This window comes from Mus pahari, chromosome 2 (assembly GCF_900095145.1).
Source record: "Mus pahari chromosome 2, PAHARI_EIJ_v1.1, whole genome shotgun sequence".
NCBI classification, from domain to species: Eukaryota; Metazoa; Chordata; class Mammalia; order Rodentia; family Muridae; genus Mus; species Mus pahari.
The window spans coordinates 101,897,602-101,921,673 of NC_034591.1; the positions used below are offsets into that span (position 1 = coordinate 101,897,602).

The window sequence follows — 24,072 nt, forward strand, 5'->3', positions numbered from 1 at the left end:
TCTCTGCCTCTGCCTCTGCCTCTCTGCCTCTCTGCCTCTCCGCCTCTCTGCCTCTCTGCCTCTCTGCCTCTCTGCCTCTCTGCCTGCCTCTCTGCCTCTCTGCCTCTCTGCCTCTCTGCCTCTGCCTCCCAAGTGCTGGGATTAAAGGAGTGAACAACTACCACCTGGCAATTTAAACATTTTTAAAGAATTGTGCTGGACAAGAACTGGTTCACAGCTGCTGATTTGATTAATGAACATGAAGTGCCCTGTATCTCACTCTAACTTTCTGACAAATGATGTCCATTTTCTGCAACCACCTGCAAATGTGCTTTACAATAATTATGTTGGCACTGGAGTAGCATTATTCTTAATGGAAGACAGGATAAATTTGTATCATTTTCTACAAAAGCACAGAGGTAACAGAACTTATACTTACTAAATATGTATTGTTTGTACACTTTCTACTCAAACTGTATTAACAATTGAACTGTGTCTCCCCAGCAACTCCTATGTTGAAGCTCTATTTCCTAATACGACTATTTGGAGACATGACTTTTAGAGACAAATGGAATTTAAGTCATGATGGTGTCCTTACAAAAATGGAAAGAGACACAGGCTGGAACAAACATACAAAATGAAAAGCAATGTGAGGATACTGCTCAAGGCTTCCAAAAGACAGAGAGGCTTAGGAGAAGCAACCTACAGAAACTTTGGTTTTTCACATGGAAAAGTTAATGTCTAGCTGTTAATCCTTAGACCATTACTGTGTTAACAACCCTACCACTCACCACAGTCAGAACATTCCTAAAGGTTCTAATTGCATACAGTTTGTAAGGGCATTAGCAGTTCTTCCTGCTAACTCTGCTGCTTCTTTTGTTTTTGGTTTTTGTTTTGTTTTTTAAGACAAGGTTTCTCTATGTAGCCTTGGCTGTCCTGGAAATCACTCTGTAGACAAGGCTAGCCTTGAACTCACAGAGATCCAACTGCTTCTACCTCCTGAGTGATGAGATTCCTGCCTGAAAGGAGGAGCCATAATTGGAAGAGCTAACCCCAATGTGATTAACTTGAACCATTCGGGCAACATTAACTTGACCATTATTGTATTCTGGATGCTTTTACCCCAGTTGGTGCGGATATCATGATAACCCTTATCCTTAACTGTTTATGTACAAATTACAAGAGCTATAAACTAGAATATGAAGTAGGTGCTATATGTGGCACTACAAAGCATTCTGAGATTTCGGAAGCTCTTGAGAAGCAAGAACAAAGAGGAAATCATACATACACCTTGCTCTTTCAGGCTACTCCACACACAGTGCTTCCCTATTTTAGAAAAGTCTTAGGGTTTTAAGTTCACGCAAACACAAGTTACCAAAAAGGATGTCGACTTAGAGCTCACATTTATTTTTTTTAAAAGCACATAATTACATTGCTGTAACCGTTACATGTGAGTGGCATTGGATGCCATGTTATGCTCACAGCAGCCCCACTCTCAAGCGATATCATGGCCTACCTCTGCAAACGCATATCAGCTTCAAGCTTCTTTGTATTTTAACTTCAAGTGATCCCAAAATGGTATTGATGGTAAATATGCAATTAAAAAAATATTCTCAAAAATTTTTTTAAAGTTTCAAATGGGCAGTTAGAGAAGATATTATATATATGATGGTCTATGGCAGGTTCAAAGCAATCTCTATATCACACATAGTTTCACTAAAAAAAAAATCAATGTAATAAATGTCCATAAAAATGGTTAAATGCCAAATATGACTAGCTATGCAAAATGCATCATGATTATGTCCCATTCATTACCTTCACCAAAAATTAAAAAAGCACAAAGAACTGTTACTAGCAAATACTTTTCTTTGCAACCGTGCTCAGTGGTAAGAGGCTAAGTCCATCACAAGTCAATGAGTTGAGGAGAGTGAGACTATGCTAACTGCTTTAACATGAGGACTAGTTTCCACCCACAATGACAAACTCAAGGCTTCATTTCATTCTTCACTTCCCCTAAGCTATTCAGCTTCTTCCATCCCTAGCCCAAAATTAACTTTAATGATCTATTAACTGTATGAACGGCTATGTTGTAAATGTTTGGGTTTTCCTACTGACCTCATTCCCTGATTTCTAATCAGGCCATCATTAAGGTAAAGATATAGTAAACACCCTAAAATGCCATTATTCAAAGAATAGATTAAAGATGTGCCCATTAAAAGCATAGGAAAGAAGTTTGGGAGATGGTTCTGTTGGTAAAGTGTGAAAGTGATGCATGTCTATGATCCTAAGGATGTGGAAGCAGAGACAAAAGGATCCCTAGGGCTTGGTGGCCAACTAAATTATCTAAAGCAGAATAAGTGATCTCCAGGTTCACAGAAAGACTGTCTACAAAAATAAGATTGGAAGCAGCTGAGGAAGGCACCTTGGCAACTTCTGGCTTCACATGTACACATATGCATATGTACCCCAGATGCCAACCACAGGAGAAAAAAATAAGATTCGTGAACTTACTAAGTTAGAATTAGATAATTCTATTACATTCTTGATAGTATATTATAAGTTATAGAGTTTTAAAAAGTAAAATATAATTCTCCTTTGAGAATTTTAAATTTTTCCCTTATTTTCTTTTGGTGCATTTGTTTGTTTGTTTGTTTTGGTTAGTTAGTTTTTTGGGGGGTTCTGAATAAAGTCTCCAATACCCCAGGCTGGCCTCGAACTCACTATAGAGATAAGGCTAGCCTTAAACTTGTGATCTGCCTGTTGCCATCTCCCAAATGTCGAGGTTACAGATAGAAACATGCACGTGGCTAAATACTGTATTAACTTCCACAAAACACATTAAAACATTTCAATAGGAAATTCAAAATGAAACTCAAGCATTTTGTGATAAGGTTCTACTCATGCATATTGAAAAGTTTCCTTGAGGTTCTCTTCAGCCTTCTATCTCAAAGTATACTCAGAGACCAAAGATACCACCTTCACAGGGAACCTTGGTAAGAATTAGGCTCTCTCAGGCTCATCTCTACCTGCATCTTAATGTAATGTCCAGAATCTATATCTTAATGTGAGTCCCAGGGAGGCCTAAGCACACATAAGTTCAAGAAGAGCTGCCCTACATTAGGAATTTTTCATTTGGCTCCTAGAGTCAATGTATTTCCCAAATCCTTGAACTTACATTCTCACACAAATACACACATCCTAGGAAGAAACACTGAATGTTTGTATCAAGCTCTCAAGGTAATATATGACCACAAATAGACTAAGAACCTTGCCCTGTAGGAGTCTATGCCATAGTTACCCTGCTTTTGGATTACAAGTTACTTCAAAAACTATGCTGCTCTCAATGAGGTCTGCTGAAGAACGACAAGAATGAAGGTCAGAACGTCACAGTAGGTCATGAAAGACCTTATCACAAGAATTTATTCACAACATGCAAGAACTATGCCAAGAAGCCAGTTTGGAGACATCTAAACAAATAATTCTCTACATGAGGTTTGAGATTAAGAATGTGCACTTGAAGAAGATTCACACTGAGAAGTAAATAAATATAAGGTAGGGAGGTTTTTTTTTTTTTTTTTTTTTTTTTTTAAAGATAGGATGCCATTAAAAAGTGAAGTGCTGAATTCTTGTTCTAAGAGCTCAATCAGCAAATCTCTAATGTGGACTGGTGTCTGACTGGGCTGTGGGGTCATTTTAAAATATTACCTTCTTAGTACATTCTTCTAATACTTCTTTTATGAGGCTCCTGCCAATTTATTTCATTTCCTCCACCGTTTTCATTCTCTCTGAACCTCACTGGATAAAAAAGCAAAGGAACATGGCCCACAGACTCAAAGGGACAACCTTGGGAATGTCAGGGAATTAGTAATGAAGACTGACTCCTACACAGAAGAATCATAGTTGATATATCAGAACTGGGTATATATTTTATTTTCTGCTTTTCCCCTCCTGTCAGCAATTTTGGGTGTATATTCTCTAAGGGGTTAGACTGTGACTAGCTTCTGTTTCCATAAACTACAGTGCAAACTTCACTCCATTACATTAAATCATTAAACATCCAAATGTTTTGGACATGCAAAATATTAAAAAGGATTACCTCATCTTTATCCCCATGTATGTGCATGCTGAAGTTAGAGTCAGCTGTAACACGCTCCCCATTACACACCCACACCCCGACTACTGAATGTGGGTGCTGGGAAGCAAAGTTTGGCCTCTGCAAGAACAGCAAGCACTCTACATGACTGAATCCCTCCTCAGCCTAACTCATCTTCCTTGAGAGGGCAGTATGCTGGATTCCTATGCATTTGAGAGGAGTCTGACAGCTGTTTCTGTGTCCAGTGTGGATCTACACTCTCACAAAAAGATACTGCATGCAACAGAAGAAAAGGCTAGTAAGTTTTAGAGGATCAAGTCCACTCTAACACGTTTAATCTCAGGTAAGTGGTAAAGTCTTTTTAAATGACCCACTAAATAACACTCAAAAGACTTTTTGCAATGGGGAGTAAGTAGATATCTAGTAAGATTTCTTACTACCTAAGTAGCCCAGAGATTAGAAAGAAATGATCATTCTACCAAAAGTTATTTACAGATTCATTGCAATTCCAATCAAAATCCTCCCCTCATTCCTCACAGAAATAGCAAAAAACTATCCTAAAATTCATGCAAACCACACAACCCTAGTAGTCAGAACAATTCAAAGAAAGAGCAATGCTGCGGGAATTACAATGTTGGCACTAAAACGCATTACAAATCCATAGTAATAAGAATATTCTGGTACCAGAATAAAACCATATACACACTAATCGAACAAAATCTAAGACCCTAACAAGAGTCCATGTAACCTCAACCACTTAATATTTGACAAAGACACCTAACACATACTCTGAAGAAAAGAAAGCAACTTCAGCAAACAGTGCCGGAAATGTCTTCCCACTCATATACCCGTATCTATCACCTTGCACAAAAACTAATTCCAAACTGATCAAAGATGTAAACATGAAACATGGAACACTAGAACTGCTAGAAGAAAACATACACAGTGCCCTACATGATAAAGGTGTAGGAGAGGACACTCCTACTAGGACTCCATTTGTCCAAAAATTAAGATCAACAATTGACAAGTAAGACTTCATAAAGTCTTCCATAGAGCTAAAGAAATAACCAACTGGGTGAAGAGGAGTCCTATAGAATGCAGAGTATCTCTGCCAGCTCTCCAACTAAAACGATTAATATCCAGAACAGAAAAAGAAGTCAGAAAACAGAGTCAAACAAAAACAAAAAACAAATGACCCATTAGAAAAATGGCCTTGGCACCTGAACAGGGAGTTCTCAAAAGAAGAAAAAATAAATGGCTAAGAATGATCTTTTTTAAAAAAATGTTCATTATCCCTTGTAATTAGGGAAATACAAACCAAAACAACTTTGAGATGTCTTCTTATCCATGCCAGAATGGCAAAGATCAACAAAATAACTGACATCAAATTCTAGAAGGGATATGGGAGAAAGGACATCCTTTTTACTCTGGTGGGATTGCAAACTGGTACAACCACTACGGAAATAGGTGTGGAGAGTTCTCAAAAGAAATAAAAATAAGCTAGGGGCTGGAGAGACATCTCAGCGGTTAAGAGCACTAACTCTTTCAAAAGACCTGAATTCAGTTCCCAGCACCCACATGGCAGCTCACAGCTGCTGATAACTCCAGTTCAAGGGGATCTGATGCCTTTTTCTGACCTACACAGGAACCAGGCATACACATAGCAAACAGATATACATGAAGGCAAAATATTCATACAATAGAAATAAAGGTATTTTTTAAATAAATGAATCTACCATATGACCTAGCAATACAACAATTCCTTGGCATATACCCAATCCTACTCCACAGATTCCTGCTCAGTCATGTTCACTGCTACCCTTGGTTGCCACCAAGAGGTGGAAAGTAAACCTCTATTGCTGAAGATGCCATGCACCTCAGAAACAAGGTACAGAGATCTCTAAGCTGGAACTAAACTGAATGCCTCTCTAAGGAGTAGTATCCATGGTACCAGAAGGCACCATGCAAGCTTCCAAAGGAGGGAGGTCCTACCCAATTCTGCTACCTATGAACCACATCAACAAACAGCATGGTATGATTGATTACCTGAAGAATGCAGTAGTGGCATACATACCTAGATGGTAACCAGCAGCTCTTTCGTTGGCCTTAAGCAGTAGCCATCAACTCTCTAATTAGACTTAAGCCCCACTTAACAAGAAGGAAACCACAACTAGTACTAGAAATCTTGCTAACTACACAGTGCTAATGAAGTCGTGGTTATTGGAAGAAAATATACAACCAGTATTTTTGTTAAACCAGCATAATATGTAAATATCTGGCCTTTTATCCCTAGGTAAGTGTAGTCTTCATCCCTCATCAAGGAAACTTCTCTTTGTAACAAACTGAACACAATACAGAAAACCACAACTATCAAAATGCAAAGTTGTAGAGCCCAGTCCCAGTGGATACATCTACAAAAACTTCCACACCTAAGGCTCCGAGAACATTTAAGGAAGATGGGGAAGAAAGACTGTAAGAGAAAAAGGATCAGGGACTTTGTTGTGAGATTGTGTCTCCTACTCACATCAGAAGTTGTGCCCGTGAAGTCTCACCAACATGACAACTCAAATATGATCTGAAGGAGGGCAAAACCAGTGAACAGCGCAAAGTGGACAGGGAAAGCCCATGAAGTCTCACTCCTATGCCAAGAACTACAGCAACTGAGGAAAGCTAGGCATGAAGGAGGTGGTCTTTACCAGGGAAGAGCACATAAGCCAGAAGTACAGGGCCAAATGGTCAACTTTGAAAACATGTATACAAGTAACATTCTACAGACTGAGCAGGTCATACAATAACAATCAGAGAAAAAAGAGGCCACGATTTTGAAGGAGAACATGAAGGAACATATGAGCAAGTTTGAAGGGAAGGAAGGAAAGAAAGGTATGTTGTAATTACATTATAATCTCAAAACAAACACTGTATCAACTTTATTGCAATGGTGGATTTACTAAGATGTCTTACTATCTAAGTACAATAGAGATATGAATGAAACTTAAGCTTCTTTTGGCATTCTCAGGATTGGGCATCTCATGCATCATATGTAAGCACTCTGCCAGACAGCTATTATGCCAGCCTGTTTTACTCAGACAGGGCCTCACTAAGTCTTCCAAACTGGCCTAGAACTAACTCTGCACACTCAAAAAGCAGCCCTGACTTTGAGATCCTCCTACTTCAATCCTCCTAGTAGCAGAGATCTCGTCTTTGCCACCAAGCCTTGTTGCTTTCAAACACTTCCGTTATTGGTGTAACTATTTACATGATAAACATACCCTAATAGAGTATATACATTTTAAGTAAAAATGATGACTACAATCAGTTAAATATGAAAAATAATGAAAAAGTGCTTTACTCATGATAGTGCCTACGTCATTAAGAAAAAACTTCATTGCTAATATTTTATAGATGACTTGACTATTCATTTTTCATCCAAAACAATTAAACAGGCCAACTTGATTCTCTTAAGCCTATAAGGAATAATAATAATAATTCCACAATGAAGCCGGCAACAAAAAGTAATGAAAATAAGAAAAAAACTATCATTTGTTGACTACATCTTATATAAATATTAATAAAAAAACCAAAAGTGTGGCACTCATAAATATGATTATCATGTTAAGCAAAATAAAACTAACTTTAGAAAAAAAATAAATGTTTTCTCTCATCTGTAGCACTCAGACTTTAAAACATACATATAGGTAAGATGAAAATTATCAAGGGACCTTTGGGGAGGAAGGCACCAATGAGGGGAGTTAGGGATAAAAGACAGAAATAAAATTCTGAGCATGAACAACATATAGAAAACGTATTGAATACGCTCCTAGGAAAACGCCATAAAGAATGCTATCAGTTTCTATAATGAATAGAAGGAAGGAGAAAAAGAAAAGAAAAAATAAGTAATATCTTTTGTTGATCTCAAGAGACTGTCTCAGACTCAGAGGAATCCGCTTACTCCCTGGGCTCTGAGTCAGGCCAACACCCCTTTCCATCCCTGGATGGAGTATCATATCAGTAGGAAATAAAAATCAAAAATAGTGATTTAAAAAAATTTTAAATATAAGTTACCTTTGTGCAGTTTCAATTTCTTTAAATCAGGGGTAAACTTTAACACCACATAAGGTTCTGAAAATCACATAGCTATTAAGTAAATAAGCAGATTTCAAACATCAAAAACTTGCCTCATTTCAACTTGAATATTTCTTACCTCTTCCTCATCTTCCTCATCTTCCACATCCAGAATCCCCGAATCCTGTTCAGACTTTGGACTTGTGCTCTCCACCTCTGCATCAAAGATTGTATAAACATCTTTCTTAGATTTTCTTTTGCTACCTATTCTAGGCTGTTGCAAGACAATGTTATCCAGGTTTCTTTGCTGTTGGGCCTAGAATATAAAGAAAATACAGAAAATAATGAAAAATAGAAGAAAAGTTCCCCAAGTTTCCAATAAACTAATTTTGAGCAAATCAATACCTGTAATTGTAGGGAAAGAAAGGTTTCTTAATGTATAAATTTTTAGACCTAAATAAAATTAAACAATATATGTTATCTGAAATGGAGTCTTACGCAGCCTGAGCTGGCTTCACATTTGCTATGGCATGGAGGAATGCCTTGAACACTAATCCTCCTAGTGTAACTTCCCAGTGCCGGGATTCCTGGTCTATACCCGCAAAGTCAGGTTAACATACATGCCTTCGCCCTGAAGCCATCCTATATTAGCTCTTTTCAAGGTCAATACAGAAAAAAAGATAATTCGATGATATTATCATGGATTATTTTAAGTATTTGCTATGCAACCAGTAACAACTCTACCCATCCCATATTCACCTACATAGCCAAGGTCATGGTACAAATGTCTAGCGGTTATCTCTTACAAAGAAAAGAAATACTGAAGCCAAAATGATAGAAGATGGAACAAACACTTGGAATTAACTGTGATAACTTAAGTATAGGAGTTTTTTAAAAATCAGATTTTTTTAATATGAAACCAATAAAATATAATCAAGATAATAAATTATCTTAAAAAAAATTTTCCCAGGAAGTATTCTGGAGTAGCAAAGGTGGCCTATTGAAAGGGATTTTAAAGGACTTACTCTTTAGAATTTAAAATACACCTACCTAGCAAAATTAAGAGAATATCCCATCCAGTGTCAACAATAAAACCTTTAACCACAAAGTGCAGCTACAAGTCAACTTAGTCACACTCAGAAGATTGAGGCTATAAAAAGGGTTTGCTCCAAGCCACAACACCAGTGAGCAGTAAGAAGGGGCTTTGATCTCTTAAGGTACAGACAGTCATCCTTCGCTATACCAACAGCTCAATAACTGGGCAAATATTTTCCAAAGCAAGGATTCTGTGGCCATATCAACAGACACAATGCATTTTGTATATCCTTGAGAAGCACAGACAGGAGATCCCTGGAGCAATATGGCAAGTGAGATCAGCCAAGGCAGCAAGCTCTAGGTTCAAGTGGGGAACTCTGACCAAGAAATGCAGTGGAAAATAATCAAAGAAAACCGAATATCAATAAAGAGCCTCCACAGGCACAAGTAAGCAAACATACATACATACATACATACATACATACATACATACATACATACCACACACATGAAAAAATGTAAAAGAGAAAGAAAAACAGGTAATGATACTGTCTTAGCCAGATGGTGGTGGCACATGCCTTTTTCCCAGCACTTGGAGGTAGGGGCAAAAGGATTTCTGTTAGTTTGAGGCCAGCCTGGTCTATAAAGCAAGTTTCAGGACAGCCAGGTCTACACAGAGAAACCTGGAGAGAGAGAGAGAATTAGGGGGGGAAGGGAGAGAGAGGGGGGAACGAACTAGAGAGAGAACTAGAGAGAGAGAATTAGAGAGAGAGAGAGAAAATTAGAGAGAGAGAGAAAATTAGAGAGAGGGAGGGAGGGAGGGAAGAAAGAGAGGCAGAGGCAGAGGGAGAGAAAGGAGGAAGAAGAAGAGGAGGAGGAGGAAGAGGAGGAGGAGGAGGAGGAAAAGAAGAAACAACAGTAACAACAACAACTTTGGTAATCTGTTTAAGCCCATAGTGTTTCAGAAACATTTCTCCATGAAACCTAGCCTTTCTGTACCATGCCAAGGTGCAAGATTTGGAGCTCATGGCTTCTTATAAATCAATAGATTTCTCTCCAATGCCAAGCTGAAATTAGTTCAGGAGAAAATAAGTGTCACTGAATCTAAATGAGATTAAGGAATTCAAGATAAATCTTCATATTAGAAGTTAGTTAAGACTCTGGTCAAATGAAACAACTATAACAGGCCAGAAAAACTAGAACTATGTGAGCTAGTTTCAACCAAAACAAAGTAAAAAAGAATCTACATTCCAGAGATTTGAATCAATGCACAAACTTGTTTCTCTGCATATTATCCATTGACATTCTGGGTTCACTTACATCAAATCCATGCCTTCAGTAACAAACTAAGCTAGAGCAAGCATTCACAAACAATTCAGGCCTATACAAAAGACAAGCATTCATGATCTCAGGTTATGTACAGCATTCTTTCTACACCTCTCAGTGAGACAACACTGCACCTACTACAGACCACACACCAAGGATCAATGACTCAGGAATGGGGATCTTCCATGCCTTCCTATTCCAAAAAGCAGCTTTTCAATTGCAAAGTGGCTGCTTGTTGCCTTCTTTTTCTACTTTCTTTCAGAACACTAAAGTGAGAATTACAGGGTCAGCTTTGTAATACAGACAGTAGTCAACCCTGGTCAAATATACTAAAAGCAGGAAAAGTAACAGATCATTGTAACAACTCAAATAATGGTGAGAACCAAGTGTGGTAGCAGTGCATACCGGTACAACTGATTTGTTAATTTGCAAGCTGAACATGATAGAAAAGAAATAAAATGTGAACAACTCAAATATTCTGGTCTTGATAGCTAGACAGTGAAGCTACCTTCAGAAAAGGGACCATGAAAATTATGGGCTAAACGAAGAATCATTAAGGTGATACCATAAACCTGCTGGATACACAGGTAAAAATGGCATAAAAACACTAAACAATGATTCTCTCAAATTGAAAATAAGAAATTCTTTCCCACTTTAAGAAGCCCCAGTCCAGATACCTAATACACTAACACACACACACACACACACACACACACACACGCACACACAGTACAAGTGAGATACAAGTTTCTACATGAATGCAGCAAATGACAAATGGAGTCTGTATGAGAATGTCATCTAGCTCCTAAAATTACAGGATAACCTACCAGAAAGAGGCAAGGGGTTGCACATAGCTATAGCATTACCTAATGTGAACTGTCACTGTCAAGTGTCGGTACCTATGAAGCATCCTATGCACACCATTAAGCAAAGGCTTCTTTGGAATGCACGTCTCAGCTCCCAAGACACCTCGCAGTAAGATTCAGAGTTCAAAAGGAAGACTCTCTTGTGAGGCTATGCCAGTGCCTGGCAAATACAAAAGTGGATGTTCACAGTCAGCTGTTGGATGGAACACAGGGCCCCTAATGAAGGAGCTAGAGAAAGTACCCAAGGAGCTAAAGGGGTCTGCAACCCTATAGGAGGAACAGCAATATGAACTAACTAGTACCCCACAGAGCTGTGTCTCTAGCTGCATATGTAGCAGAGGATGGCCTAGCCATCATTGAGAGGAGAGGCCCTTGGTATTGCGAAGATCATATNNTGGGGGGGGGGGGAATAGAGGGCTTTGGGAGTAGCATTTGAAATGTAAATGAAGAAAATATCTAATTTAAAAATGCCTTAAAAGGGGGGGGCCTCAAAACCCAAAAGCACCTGCATTTATTGACACAACACTGACCTCTAGTGGTTCAGAGTACACAAATGACCTCAGAAACTGTGAGAGGAGGAGTACAAAGGCTGAGTAGTAATAAGTGAAGAAAAAAAAGGGGGGTGGGATTTTTTCAAAGTTTTGTGATATAAGAAATCTTTTACATCCAAACCTTGAAATTTACTGATCCCATAACCAAGGCATGTTTGCTTTGCTTCTCCTGCAATAGTCTCATCTAGTAACAACCAACAATCAAACATACCTAGTAGTGTCAGCAAGATTGAACAAGTGCAAATGAAAGATCTTTGAAACAAAACAAAATACCCTAGCTGCCTTCCTCTAAAAATGACAGGAACCTACACCACTGTTGACTGTGGAAGCATGAGCTTCCTAGCAGTGCTCAGATGCAGTCACTGGAGCACCTGCTGCTCAGCACATTAGAACCCCAGCACCAGCAGCAAGCACAATGCATTTACACAAGACACTACTACCGACCCCCTAAGCCTCGTCCCTCATTCTGGCTTTATCAGAAGTCTGGGCTAGAAATCCAGAAGACAATGAACACAACCTCAGGGACTCAGAAGACATTCAACTGTCAACCCCAGGGCTTTCCTAACTCCATAAGAAATAACAGCACTCACAAAACACAAACTATAATGGAGGCAACCCTCACACAGGACAGGTAAAGATGTCTGGTTGCTGCAGTAGCTGGTTCCACAAAACTCTGCAGAAAGCCTGATAAACTAAGGACCCAGACCTCGGACAACTAGACCCTACACTGACTCCTCTGCTCTGTTTTCAGCCCTAACCTTTATTCCTGACTCTCTAGTTCTATTGCTGGATGATAAATCTCATATCAGCCCCCTCATTCCTTCAAAGAAATAAACACTGAAATGGGATTATTAGTCTATTCTGAGTCTAAAGCCTAAAGGGCAGATAATGCAAGGAGAGAGAAGGAGGGAGGGAGGGAGGGAGGGAGGGAGGGAGATCTTCCATGAAAGGACTAAGGAATTTGGCATCTCCAACGTCTTAGTCAAACAAAAAGATAGTAAAATAGAACAGTAATCAAAATAGAGAAAAAGGTATTGCAAGATCACAAAAAGCTACTTTCATGGACTCTGCACCGAAGTGTGTTACTATGTCATATCTAAAGCCATTCTTGGTAAGGGTACATGGATTAGAAAGGATGTACATCCATAAGGGGGGAAGGTATGATTATAATGCCTTGGCACTCTTCTCTTTTTGTTAGGAAAGTTGCTCACTATCCACTTTAAAATTTGTCACTAAACATCAAAGAAAGCACTAATGGAATGCAAAGGTAATGCAAAGAGTAGGGAACATAACTGTAATTCATGCACCTCAAAGGGATTAACAACCACAATTTAAGAAAGTCCTGTGACTCAACAACAACAACAACAAAAACAATAAAAATGAACAAAGAACTTGAATAAAAACTTCTCTAAGCAAGCATGTGAAAGATGCTGAAATCATTACTTACGCTGGGTAATCTTGACTCACAGCCTGATTGAGTTGAGAGATGATTAAAGACTAGTACAGCAGACATCTAGGGGTGTACCTGACAGTGCTTCCAAAGAGGACTAAACCCTCAGAGCTCTTCCCCAATATTTGGATTTATGCCTAGATAAACTCATTATGTGGTGAGGGTGAAAAAGAAGCTTTGGGGCCTGGCTGGAGGACCTAAAGTCACTGAGGCACATTCTCAGATTCTAAATACCAACGAGCCTAACCTCAGCCCTTTACTTTCTTTTCCTGCTTCCTAGACATCATGTTGTGAAGATCTCTGCTCCTCCACATCGACCCCACAATAAAGAGCAGAAAACTCTAAAACCAAGAGCCAAAATGAGTAATTTCTTTTTTGAATGGTTCTTATTAGGCACTATGTCACATCAGTGAGAAAAATAATCAATATGACAATGACTGCGGAAATATAAACCAAAGCTGCAAAAAGACATCTCGAACAGCACTGCAAATCCTCAAAATAAGGACCAGCAGAAAGAGGTATGGAAAAGAATTTATCAGGATTTCAGAGATATTTCAAATACCAAGGGATAAAGATGACAGTAATATTCACTAAAGAAGTATGATATATAACTACAATAATGTTATGCTAACTTAAAAATTAAGGAAATCGGGCTGGTGAAATGGCTCAGCAGGTAAGAGCACCGACTGCTCTTCCAAAGGTACAGAGTTCAAAACCCAGCAACCACATGGTGGTTCAAACCATCCTTGATGAGATCTGACTCCCTCTTCTGGAGTGTCTGAAGACAGCTACAGTGTACTTACATATAATAAATAACTAAAATCTTTAAAAAAAAATCTTTAAAAAAAATTAAGGAAATCTTCTGGCACGATACAATAACAAATTACAAGGCAACAATACAGTTCAAAGAGAATGAAGAAGCACAGCGGGCCCAGAGCTGAATACAACAGAAACGATGACTTGAAACATTTTAAACCTATAACTGCCGTGTTAAGAGCTTTAACTGAAAAGCACATAACAAACCAGAACAAAAGCTAAAGTAAGCAGACAGAAGAAAATTCTAAGTAATAACCAAAGCAGAAGTGCCAGAAATCAAAAACTCAAGGCAAACAAGAATGCCTTTGATGGGCTCCTTAGCAGACAGTACATAAGCTGAGAACAAGATCTCAGAGCCTGAGATAGAAGAACAAAAATTTAAAAACTAATATATATCCAAATATCCAAAAAGAAAACATCAAGATCTGGGAGGCAGGAACAAAAGGTAAAACCCACATGAGAGGAATAGCAGAGGAAGAGGAGAGCAGGGAAAGCAGGAGCAATTGAAAGGCATGACTGGGTTTCCACAGACTGATGCCCCACACCAAACCACACATTCAAGAACACCAAACCCCATGTTAGTCAACAGGTAATGTAAAGCTAAAACCACCACATGTAAGCATCAAAAAAAGTCAAAAATAAAAACTCAAGGCAGAGCCCAGAGCAAACAAACATAGTTTCTCTAGAGAACAAATAATCACACTTGCTTTCTCATCATGGACCATGTAATCAAGACTACAAGCTCTATGTGTAAAATGTGACATGCAGCGTTCTGCAGCAAACTGAAAAGAAATCTGAAAACAAGTTGTTGCAGGAGCAATAAGCCACCAGCAATGTTCGCTCCCCTCTTCCCTTCCTCATTTACTCATATTAAAAAATGATATATCATATCTACATACCTTACTAGGCATGGCATTGAATGAAAAAAATGATGTGAAAGAAAGCCATATTGTGATTTAAACATTCTGTTTCACATAAAGGCTTCTGTAGGAAGTCCAATGAGAAGAAATTCCAAGACTACATCCAAGTGAAGAACAATAACTAAGCTGTCCTCTGACAAGGGGAGAATGATGATGATGAAAACCACTTTTTGGCAGAGAAAGCATGCACCTTTAGTGTGGCTGACTAGAAAGTCCAGGACACATGTATATCCTGAGAATTACCTTGACATTGTGGCATGATGCTGGAATTCCAACCAATTTAAGGAATATGCCATTGCCATGTAAGTTGCTACTGAAATCAAAGATAGGGAATTCAATACATAAAAGGCAACTTCTGTGGAGAAAACTATAATCAATGCTCAGTCTTCCAGTGTAAAAGTTACTGATAAATCAAGTCTACAAGTATATACACATGCAGACAGACAGACAGACAGACAGACAGACAGACAGACAGACAGACACACACACACACACACACACACACACACATGCACGCACGCGCATGCACGCACATAACATGGATAACATTATAGCTTGAAAATATGAGAAGTGCTGAAAATATAAAACTTATATCTAGATTCTAAGACACAGTGTTTAGAGAAAGGTTCTAATAATATCCAACCTGCACTGAAGAAATACCAATGAGAAAACCATGTGAACTGCTATGCTAGGCTTGACTCCACCTCCTGGAACAGCTCAAGTGAAAGAGAAAACACTGTGAAAGATGAGAGTCCCAAAGTTTGGATTTGATCACATTCAAAATTTCTACCAAAGAGTCAAAAGTTCAAACCCAAGTGTAGTAGTGCACACCTGTAATGGCAGAGCTTGAAAAGCAAGGGGAGGGGAGTCATCATGTCAAGTAAGACTCTACAGACACTTGTTTAAAAAAAAAAAATTAAAATAAGCTCTGAAAGATGGCTCTGCAGTTAAGAGCACTGACTGCTCTTCCAGAGGACCTGGATTCAATTACTAGCACCTACATGGCAGCTCATACCTGTCTGTAACTCCAGTTTCAGGGGATCTGACACCCTCACATAGACATACATTAAGGCAAAACATCAGTGAACATAAAATAAAATAAATCACTCAATTATTTCATAATATCACTCTGTGAGAGGACCTAGTACCAAGTGACACAGAACAAGGCATGTCCAAAAATCCCTTCACAATCCAGTGATTCCTTGTTTTATTAACAGCCTCCATTAACACTGAAGGCCCTCCCGCCCCAAGCCCTATCCACTCATTGACAACACATGCTTGGAGAGAAGAACGTCATGACACAGAGATCAAATCTCTACTACCCCCAAAATTTTAGGCAGCCATGGAAAATGTAATACCATCTTTGCAATTTAGTCAACCTATGAAAAAGCCTAGCAGAATGACCAAAATGAATAAAATGTCCAATCCAAATTTCCCCCAAAAATTGAAATTTGATGAACAACAGCAGACATCTAGAAAAAGTGTTAGAGAACAAGGGACCTATATGGAGTATCTATGCCTTGTAAAGAGTACCATGGGAAAGAAGAACAGCAAGAAGTACAATGAGGCTGAGATGAAACATCAGACTTTACAAATGAGGTCTAACTTATAAAAGAATGAATAAGGCTGCTGACACAAATATCTCATAAAAATTAAAGGGTAGACTGAAAGGTTCAATCAAAATAAAGTCACTGAAATTTCCAGTTTGAATTGCCTATCTATACATGTGATTTTTAAATGCCTTACTGTTACCAAGAAAGGAAACAAACAAACAAACTAGTAAAACCTGTTTTAAAAAAGGAAACCATGGCTGCCTAAAATTGTGTTCTTGAGAGTTGGAATGATTACAAACAGCTAAAGAGCAGCCACTGTCCACTTTGCCTGACTGCTTACTGCCCATTTTCTGTTGTGATGCTTTCTGAGTCCTCTGCATGAACTCAGGCAAAACTTTAAGACATTGATTGCGATATCCACTTGAATGGTGTCATATTCTTCAAAAATAATGTTACAAAAATGCAGGCTTTCCATACAAAGAAAAGAACTAAACTAATAAAATATGACAGCGAGAATGGCTTGGGGCCAGAGACCCATTTGAAACTTATAAAATCTCTCTAAGATCAGAAGGACATATGTTTTCTTCTTGCTAGGTGTAAAACTATACAGTCACACAAGCTTCTGTTTCCAGTTTTAACTTCAAGCCAGGTGTTGCACAATATGTTGAAGGCTTCTATTCATCCTCTAGCTAAAACTTAATTTTATTATCACAGCGGGTATCTAGACTACCAAGTATGACCAAATTTACACTCCTAAGTGTATACAGAATAGGGCCTGTAAATAATTTTGACTCCAGAACTATCATAATGTAGTAAATAAAAGTAGGAATGATAAGTGTCACCTAATTAAGAATTAATTTATACAACATAAATATCAAGAATTATTATTCAATTTATTTAAAAACTCATGTCTTGAAATAGTATGGAGAATATACTTATTATGTTAACTTTTTGAAATCAAAATATAATTTATATATTATTTGATTAAATTTTAATTAAGTAAATATAAGCATAAGGAATTGTAAAGACTGTCTATATAATTTAGATTTCAAAAATAAACAAAATATCTGTAATCTTTAAGGTACCAGACAAAATTTAGAAGATGGTGAAAACTCACCAGGGAAGGTTCAAAAATGCCTGATGCACGAACAAAAGGGACCTGTGTTGAAAGACTTTCTTTTTTCTCTTTTTCTTTCTGCCTTTTTTCATTAGTAGCATATTTGACAACATAAGGAGTGGCTAAATGCCTCTTTTTGGAACAACAAAAAACTAAAAAAAAAAAAAAAATCAAGTTATGACAAACAGGAATGAATTTGGTAGAGCCCTGATTTGGGGTGAGAGGTAAGAAAAACTGAAAAGAACAGCAGGACAAGTCTAGACCATGAAGGACTGATGCTAAGTTAAGTTGATCATAAAGACCTAGCACCCTCCAGCATCCTTCTGTTGAATCAAGTCTCAGAAAAATAAACATGAGAGCTGGGGATGTATCTCAGTGGTATAGCATACATGAGAGCCTATATTCAATTTCAAGAACTGCAAAACATATACTTAAAATGATACTTTTCCAAGAATACACACCATAATCTTAGATTTTAAAAAGGATCCTAAACACAATTTTGAAATGCTATTATGTTATGATTTTTAAAAATAAGCAAACAAGCCAGGCATGGTGGCGCACACCTTTAATCCCAGTACTCGGGAGGCAGAGGCAGGCAGATTTCTGAGTTCGAGGTCAGCCTGGTCTACAGAGTGAGTTTCAGGACAGTCAGGGGTATACAGAGAAACCCTGTCTCAAAACAAAAAACAAAAACAAAAACAAAAAACAAGCACACAAACAAAACCCTACCTACTTGGTCATCCTCATTAGCAGCTAACACAAAACTTTTATATCCCTTGTAACTTCCTGAATGATAGAAGCAACAGTGTTGTCTTTTATTATAGTGTTTTACCCCTAGTTCTTGGCACAGCATGCCTCAAAACCCTTTGGATTAATAAGTCTGGTGTTATGGCACACCCCTGTAATTCTAGCACTTGGAAAACTGAAACAGGGGGATAGAGAGTATAAGAATAACCTTAATCTGACCAAGAAGAATCCAAGGTTAGCCTAGACTATATAGCAAAACCATCCCTCCAAATATTAAAACTAGGGGCTAGAGAGAGAATTCCATAGATAGGAATGCTTGCAGTACAAGCATGAGGACCTGAAACCCAGCAACACTTCTGCAGAAACTGGAAAATTCACTGTAAAATGTATAGAGATGTAAGGTGTGTTAAACAAACAAACAAACAATTTTGCACAAGAATAAAGCAGGAGTTTCTACACAACTTGATTTTGAAACTCACTGTAAAAGTCCAGAAGACTATATACTATGTGCTGTTGTGACAGACAGGCATGTAGACAGAGAAAATATAACAGTACAGAGGAAGAACAAACACATACAGCCAATAAGCATGTAAAAATTTCCAAACTTACTAATAATAACTTTATACACAAGAGCTCTGACAGATACCATATAACCAAGAATCAAGATTGGTGACACAGGTCTTGTGTAACCTTGACATGATGCACTAAGACACATTAGTCTGTGTCCATCCTAACCATGAATAACCTTAATCCAACTTTCACATGAGCTTCATACAAATCGAAACTAGTTCTCTAAAACAATGGATTGGAATCAAGATCATAGAAGAAAAGACTGAGGGATAGACTCTGACTGGAGAAGCCTATACAACTATGACAACTACATGTATCACTGAGTCCTCAACAGGATCCTGGAATGTAAGACAGATGTCAGTGGTAAAACTGAGAAAATCTAAATTTCTAGCACTAATACATTTCTATAAAGATTCATCTACTAGATTTTACAGATGCAAATGTTCCATGGTTCCTAAAGAAGAAAAGAAGCATGGAAAACAACTACATTATTTTTGTGACTCTTGTGTAATTTTTAAATTATGACCAGCTCATTTTTCATGACACCACCTAGGTGGCTAGCTGCGTCAAGATGAAGCTGTGTATCTTTTGGCTGGCCAGTGGCTATCAAAAATGGATTGATGTGGATGATGAACAACAAGTTCATACTTTCTGTGAGAAACACATGACGACAGAAGTAGTAGCTGATGCTCTGGGTGAAGAGTGGAAGGGTTATGTTGTCTGAATCAATAGCAGGGATGTGGAAGGACTATGTTCTGAATAGGAAGTGGGAATGTAAGACAAGCTTTTCCCATGAAGTAAGGTATCTTGAGACTCAAAGCTGAGTACATTTGCTGTTGAGTAAGAGGCATTCTTTATCAAGAAAAATTGTAGAGATTAAACCTAAGACTGTTTGCAGATGCACTGTGGATGTCCATGAGTTTTCTTGACATGTTCATTGCAAAAAGGAAAACAGAATATTCCTAGACTGATAGATACTACCATGCCTCAGTGGTTGGAGCCCAAAGGGCTAGCAGAATCCAGAAGCTTTTCTACCTCTCCATCTGCCAATGTGCTGTCAGAAGGCCCTTAAAGAAAGAAGGAAAACCCAGAACTAAAGTACCCGAGATTCAGAAAAGTCATCAATAGTATCATCTAGCAGTGAGTCCTGAATGCTGAATAATGACCTGCTATGCAGGAAGCAATATTGCATGAAGACTATGGAAGTAACCAACAGCTTTCTGATTCTATCTGAGGCCTGCTGCATAGGGAGGAATTCATCTCTGGTATGCAAACCTGATCAAACCTCATGGCTCAGGGCAGAGGAGGCAACTACTATTGTTTTACTAAATGGGCTGTTAAATTGCCTTCAAAATATTTATGCTTAAACACAAAGATTTTTTTTAACTGTTCTATACATTACCCAGAGAAATTTCCTCTGCGGTGAATAGTGGTTAATAGACTAGTTAATACATAACTGGTGAAAGTGCTGATAATAAATGACTGTCAAGTGTTCTACCCTAAGGCTGCAACCCCAAGGCTTGAAGAGCATCATTGAAGAGGGTGTAGTAAAAGTTTAAGAGTCAGTGGGTGTGATACAGTGCTGTGAAATGCTGTCTTCCAGACACAGCATGGCCACTGCATTTATGAACTCACTGCAGAAGACCCAACAGAACCAGCCACTATTCTAGTAGGCAACACCAACTGGACTAAAAAGTAAGAAGAAAACAACATGACAATGGGAGAGAAACATGTTGGGGAGAGGTATACAAAGGGAGTGAGAGGGGAGCTTGAAGTTATCAATGTACACATGTGCACACACACGCACACACACAAAACTGTCAAAGAACAAACAAAAGTGTTTTGGTTTGCTGTCATTTCTGTTAGAGGCTAGAGAAGTGGCTAAATGAGTTAAGTACCTGCTAGCATGGGAGCATGAGAGCTAGAGTTTGAATCCCCTTCATCTACATAAAAAGCCCACTACATGAAAATCAGCCTGTAACTCCAGGACAGGGAAGTGGGGAGGCTTCCTGCAGCAAGCTGGTCTAATCAACAAGCTCTAATGTCAGCAAAAGACACTGTCTCAATAAATAAAGTGAGGAACAATCAAGAAGGACACTAAACATCAACTTCTTCCCTCTATACCATGTGCACACTTATGCACACACAAATGTAAGCACATGATACACATAAACATGACACAATTACTTAACTAATTAATTACAAATTAGTTACAAATCTAAAAGAGAGGTATAAGATCAATGATACAAAACTCCCATGAGAGCCTGGAGAAATGGCTCAGCAGATAAGAGCACTGACTGCTCTTCCAGAGGTCCTGAGTTCAATTCCCAGCAACCACATGGTGGCTCACAACCATCTGTAATGGGGTTTGATGCCCTCTTCTTCTGGTGTATCTGAAGACAGAGACAGTGTATTCACATATATAAAATAAATAAATCTTTAAAAAAGAAAAAAACCTTCCATAAAGGAGAGGCCCTTGGGCCTGAGGGTGTCTGATGCCCCAGCACCCTCATAGAGGCAGGGGAAGGGGGAATGGGATGGGGGATTTCGAAGGGGAGACTGGGAAAAGGGAAAACATTTGAAATGTAAATGAAGAAAATATCCAATCACAAAAAAGAAAAAAGACAAAACCAACCCTCCCAGGAAAGATATCTATAAGATATAAATATAAATAAATACAAATGGAGAGATAGTTTAGGTTTGTTCAGTGAACAATGACAAGATGATCTCAACGCTTCCATGAAAAGAAAAAAGGCATGTAGCAGTCAATGAAATCCAGAAGGGGAAAGAGACAAGGAGTGAGGAAAGAAGGATGCTCAGCTTTAAGGCTTACACTAAAGCCATAATAATCAAGTCAATATGGGGTGGGGGGTCATCAACAGACAGAGAGACAGACAGGAATCTATAATCAGACTCTATACAGCTAATCTTTGAAAAGAAAATTAAGATAATTCAATAGAAAAAGTAGAGTGATTCCAGTAGTGTTATTACTAGACAACTACACAATAAAATTTATCAATATGCAAATTTAATGTCATTCACAAAAAATAATCAACTTAAATGGATTACAAGCCTCTATATGAAACCAAATTTTAAAACATAATATAGAAAATCTGGGTACCCTTGATTCAGTAACATTTTTTAGAACTACCACAAAAAGCATGAAAAAAAAAGGTTAAGAGGAAAAAAAAGTGCTAGATTAGAATTTATTAAAATCAATAAAAATCTTTTCTTTAAAAGACACTGTTGAAAGAATTCAAAGACAACCCACACCCTGGACTGTAGAAAAAAACAGTACAAAGGAACAGTACCCTTACAAAATGGACAAAAGACCTGAACAAACATCACATAAAAGAAGATAAATAGCAACTGAAGAAAAGAAGACAGAACCATGAGTCATTATGGACTCACTAGTTAAAACAGAAAGGAGGTATTCCGAACCTTTATGACTGAAATCCAAAAAGCCAGTGATGACGGGAAAATGCTACTGCTGATGTCATGCAAGGAGCTGGCACACTGTAGGTATGCATATGACTCAATATAGCCACCTGTGAGAAGGCTGGTGGTCTTGTACAAAGTTAAATATGGCTCAAGTGTACTCAACAATTATGCTATAGTGGTTTGAATGGGTATGGCCCCCACAAACTCACATGTTTGAATGTATGACCCATAGTGAGGGGCACTAATAGGAGGTGTAGCCTTGTTGGAGTAGGTGTGGCCTTGTTGGAGGAAGTGTGTCACTGTGGAGGTAAGATTTGAGGTCACAGATGCTCTGACTATGCCCAGAGTAAGATTATGCTGCTTGCAGATCAAGATGTAGAACTCTCAACTCCTTCTTCAGCACCATAACTATCTGAATGCTAACATGTTTCCTGCCATGATAATGGACTACACCTTTAAAACTGTAAGCCTCAATTAAACTGTTTTCCTTTATAAGAATTGTCATGGTCATAGTGTCTCTTCACAGCAATGAAACCCTAAGACACAGCTATTAAGGCTTTACTAAAATGATTTGGAAATATAAATACATATAAAACTCCTATGCACAAATGTCTACAGTCTCTCTAATATTTTCTGCCAAAACTCTGAAGCAACCAAAATGACAGACAAACTATGGAACATTCATGAAATAAACTATTATTCAAAATAAAGACAAACAAATAGGAACAAATACAGAGGAGTCTCACATGCACACTGTTGAGTGGGGGCCACTGTGAAAGGCTTCACACTATATGACAATCTGGAAGAAGCAAAGCAAGAGAGACCAAATACACTGGTTTTTAGATGTTATGAGTATGCACAAGTAAAGAACATGGGATTACAGTGAGTGAACTATTCTTCATAGTGCTACAATGATGGGCATATGGCACTGAGCAGATCCACACCCCCAGTACTGGACAAGGTACATTCTATCAGAAATTATCAACTTAAGTTGGTAATAACTTCAATACTTGACTACCAGTTATAAATACTATGCCTTACTAATGTAAGACACTAAACTAAGGAAGGGCTGCATGTAGGCCAGCATATGTTCACCATGCCTGAAGCCTGAGATTCAAGATGCACACACACTCACACACACACACACACACACACACACACACACACACAATGGGGGAAGGCAGGAGAAATTATGACTAGAGAACAGAGGGCACATATGGAAACTGTGCAGATGATGATGTAAGCAGTTGCTAGGTCCCTGAAAGCTGGCTGGTGGAATCACCTGTACTAACAAAAGGTACTAATAGTAAAGAACTAAACAACTCTAAAACTAATTTTTTTTTTTTTTTGGTTTTTTCAAGACAGGGTTTCTCTGTGCAGCCCTGGCTGTCCTGGAACTCACTCTGTAGACCAGGCTGGCCTCGAACTCAGAAATCCGTCTGCCTCTGCCTNGTAGACCAGGCTGGCCTCGAACTCAGAAATCCGTCTGCCTCTGCCTCCCAAGTGCTGGGATTAAAGGCGTGCGCCACCACTGCCTGGCTAAAAC

General features: G+C 38.4%; 1 protein-coding gene across 1 annotated transcript in view; it reads right to left on the reverse strand.

Moving 5' to 3' along the window:
* Exoc6b (exocyst complex component 6B) overlaps nt 1–24,072 on the reverse strand; it is a 425,980-nt gene that overhangs the window by 253,502 nt on the left and 148,406 nt on the right. The window contains exon 7 of the mRNA XM_021190223.1: nt 8,274–8,450. Within this exon, the coding sequence (XP_021045882.1) occupies nt 8,274–8,450 (177 nt within the window). The remainder of the gene's footprint in view (nt 1–8,273; nt 8,451–24,072) is intronic.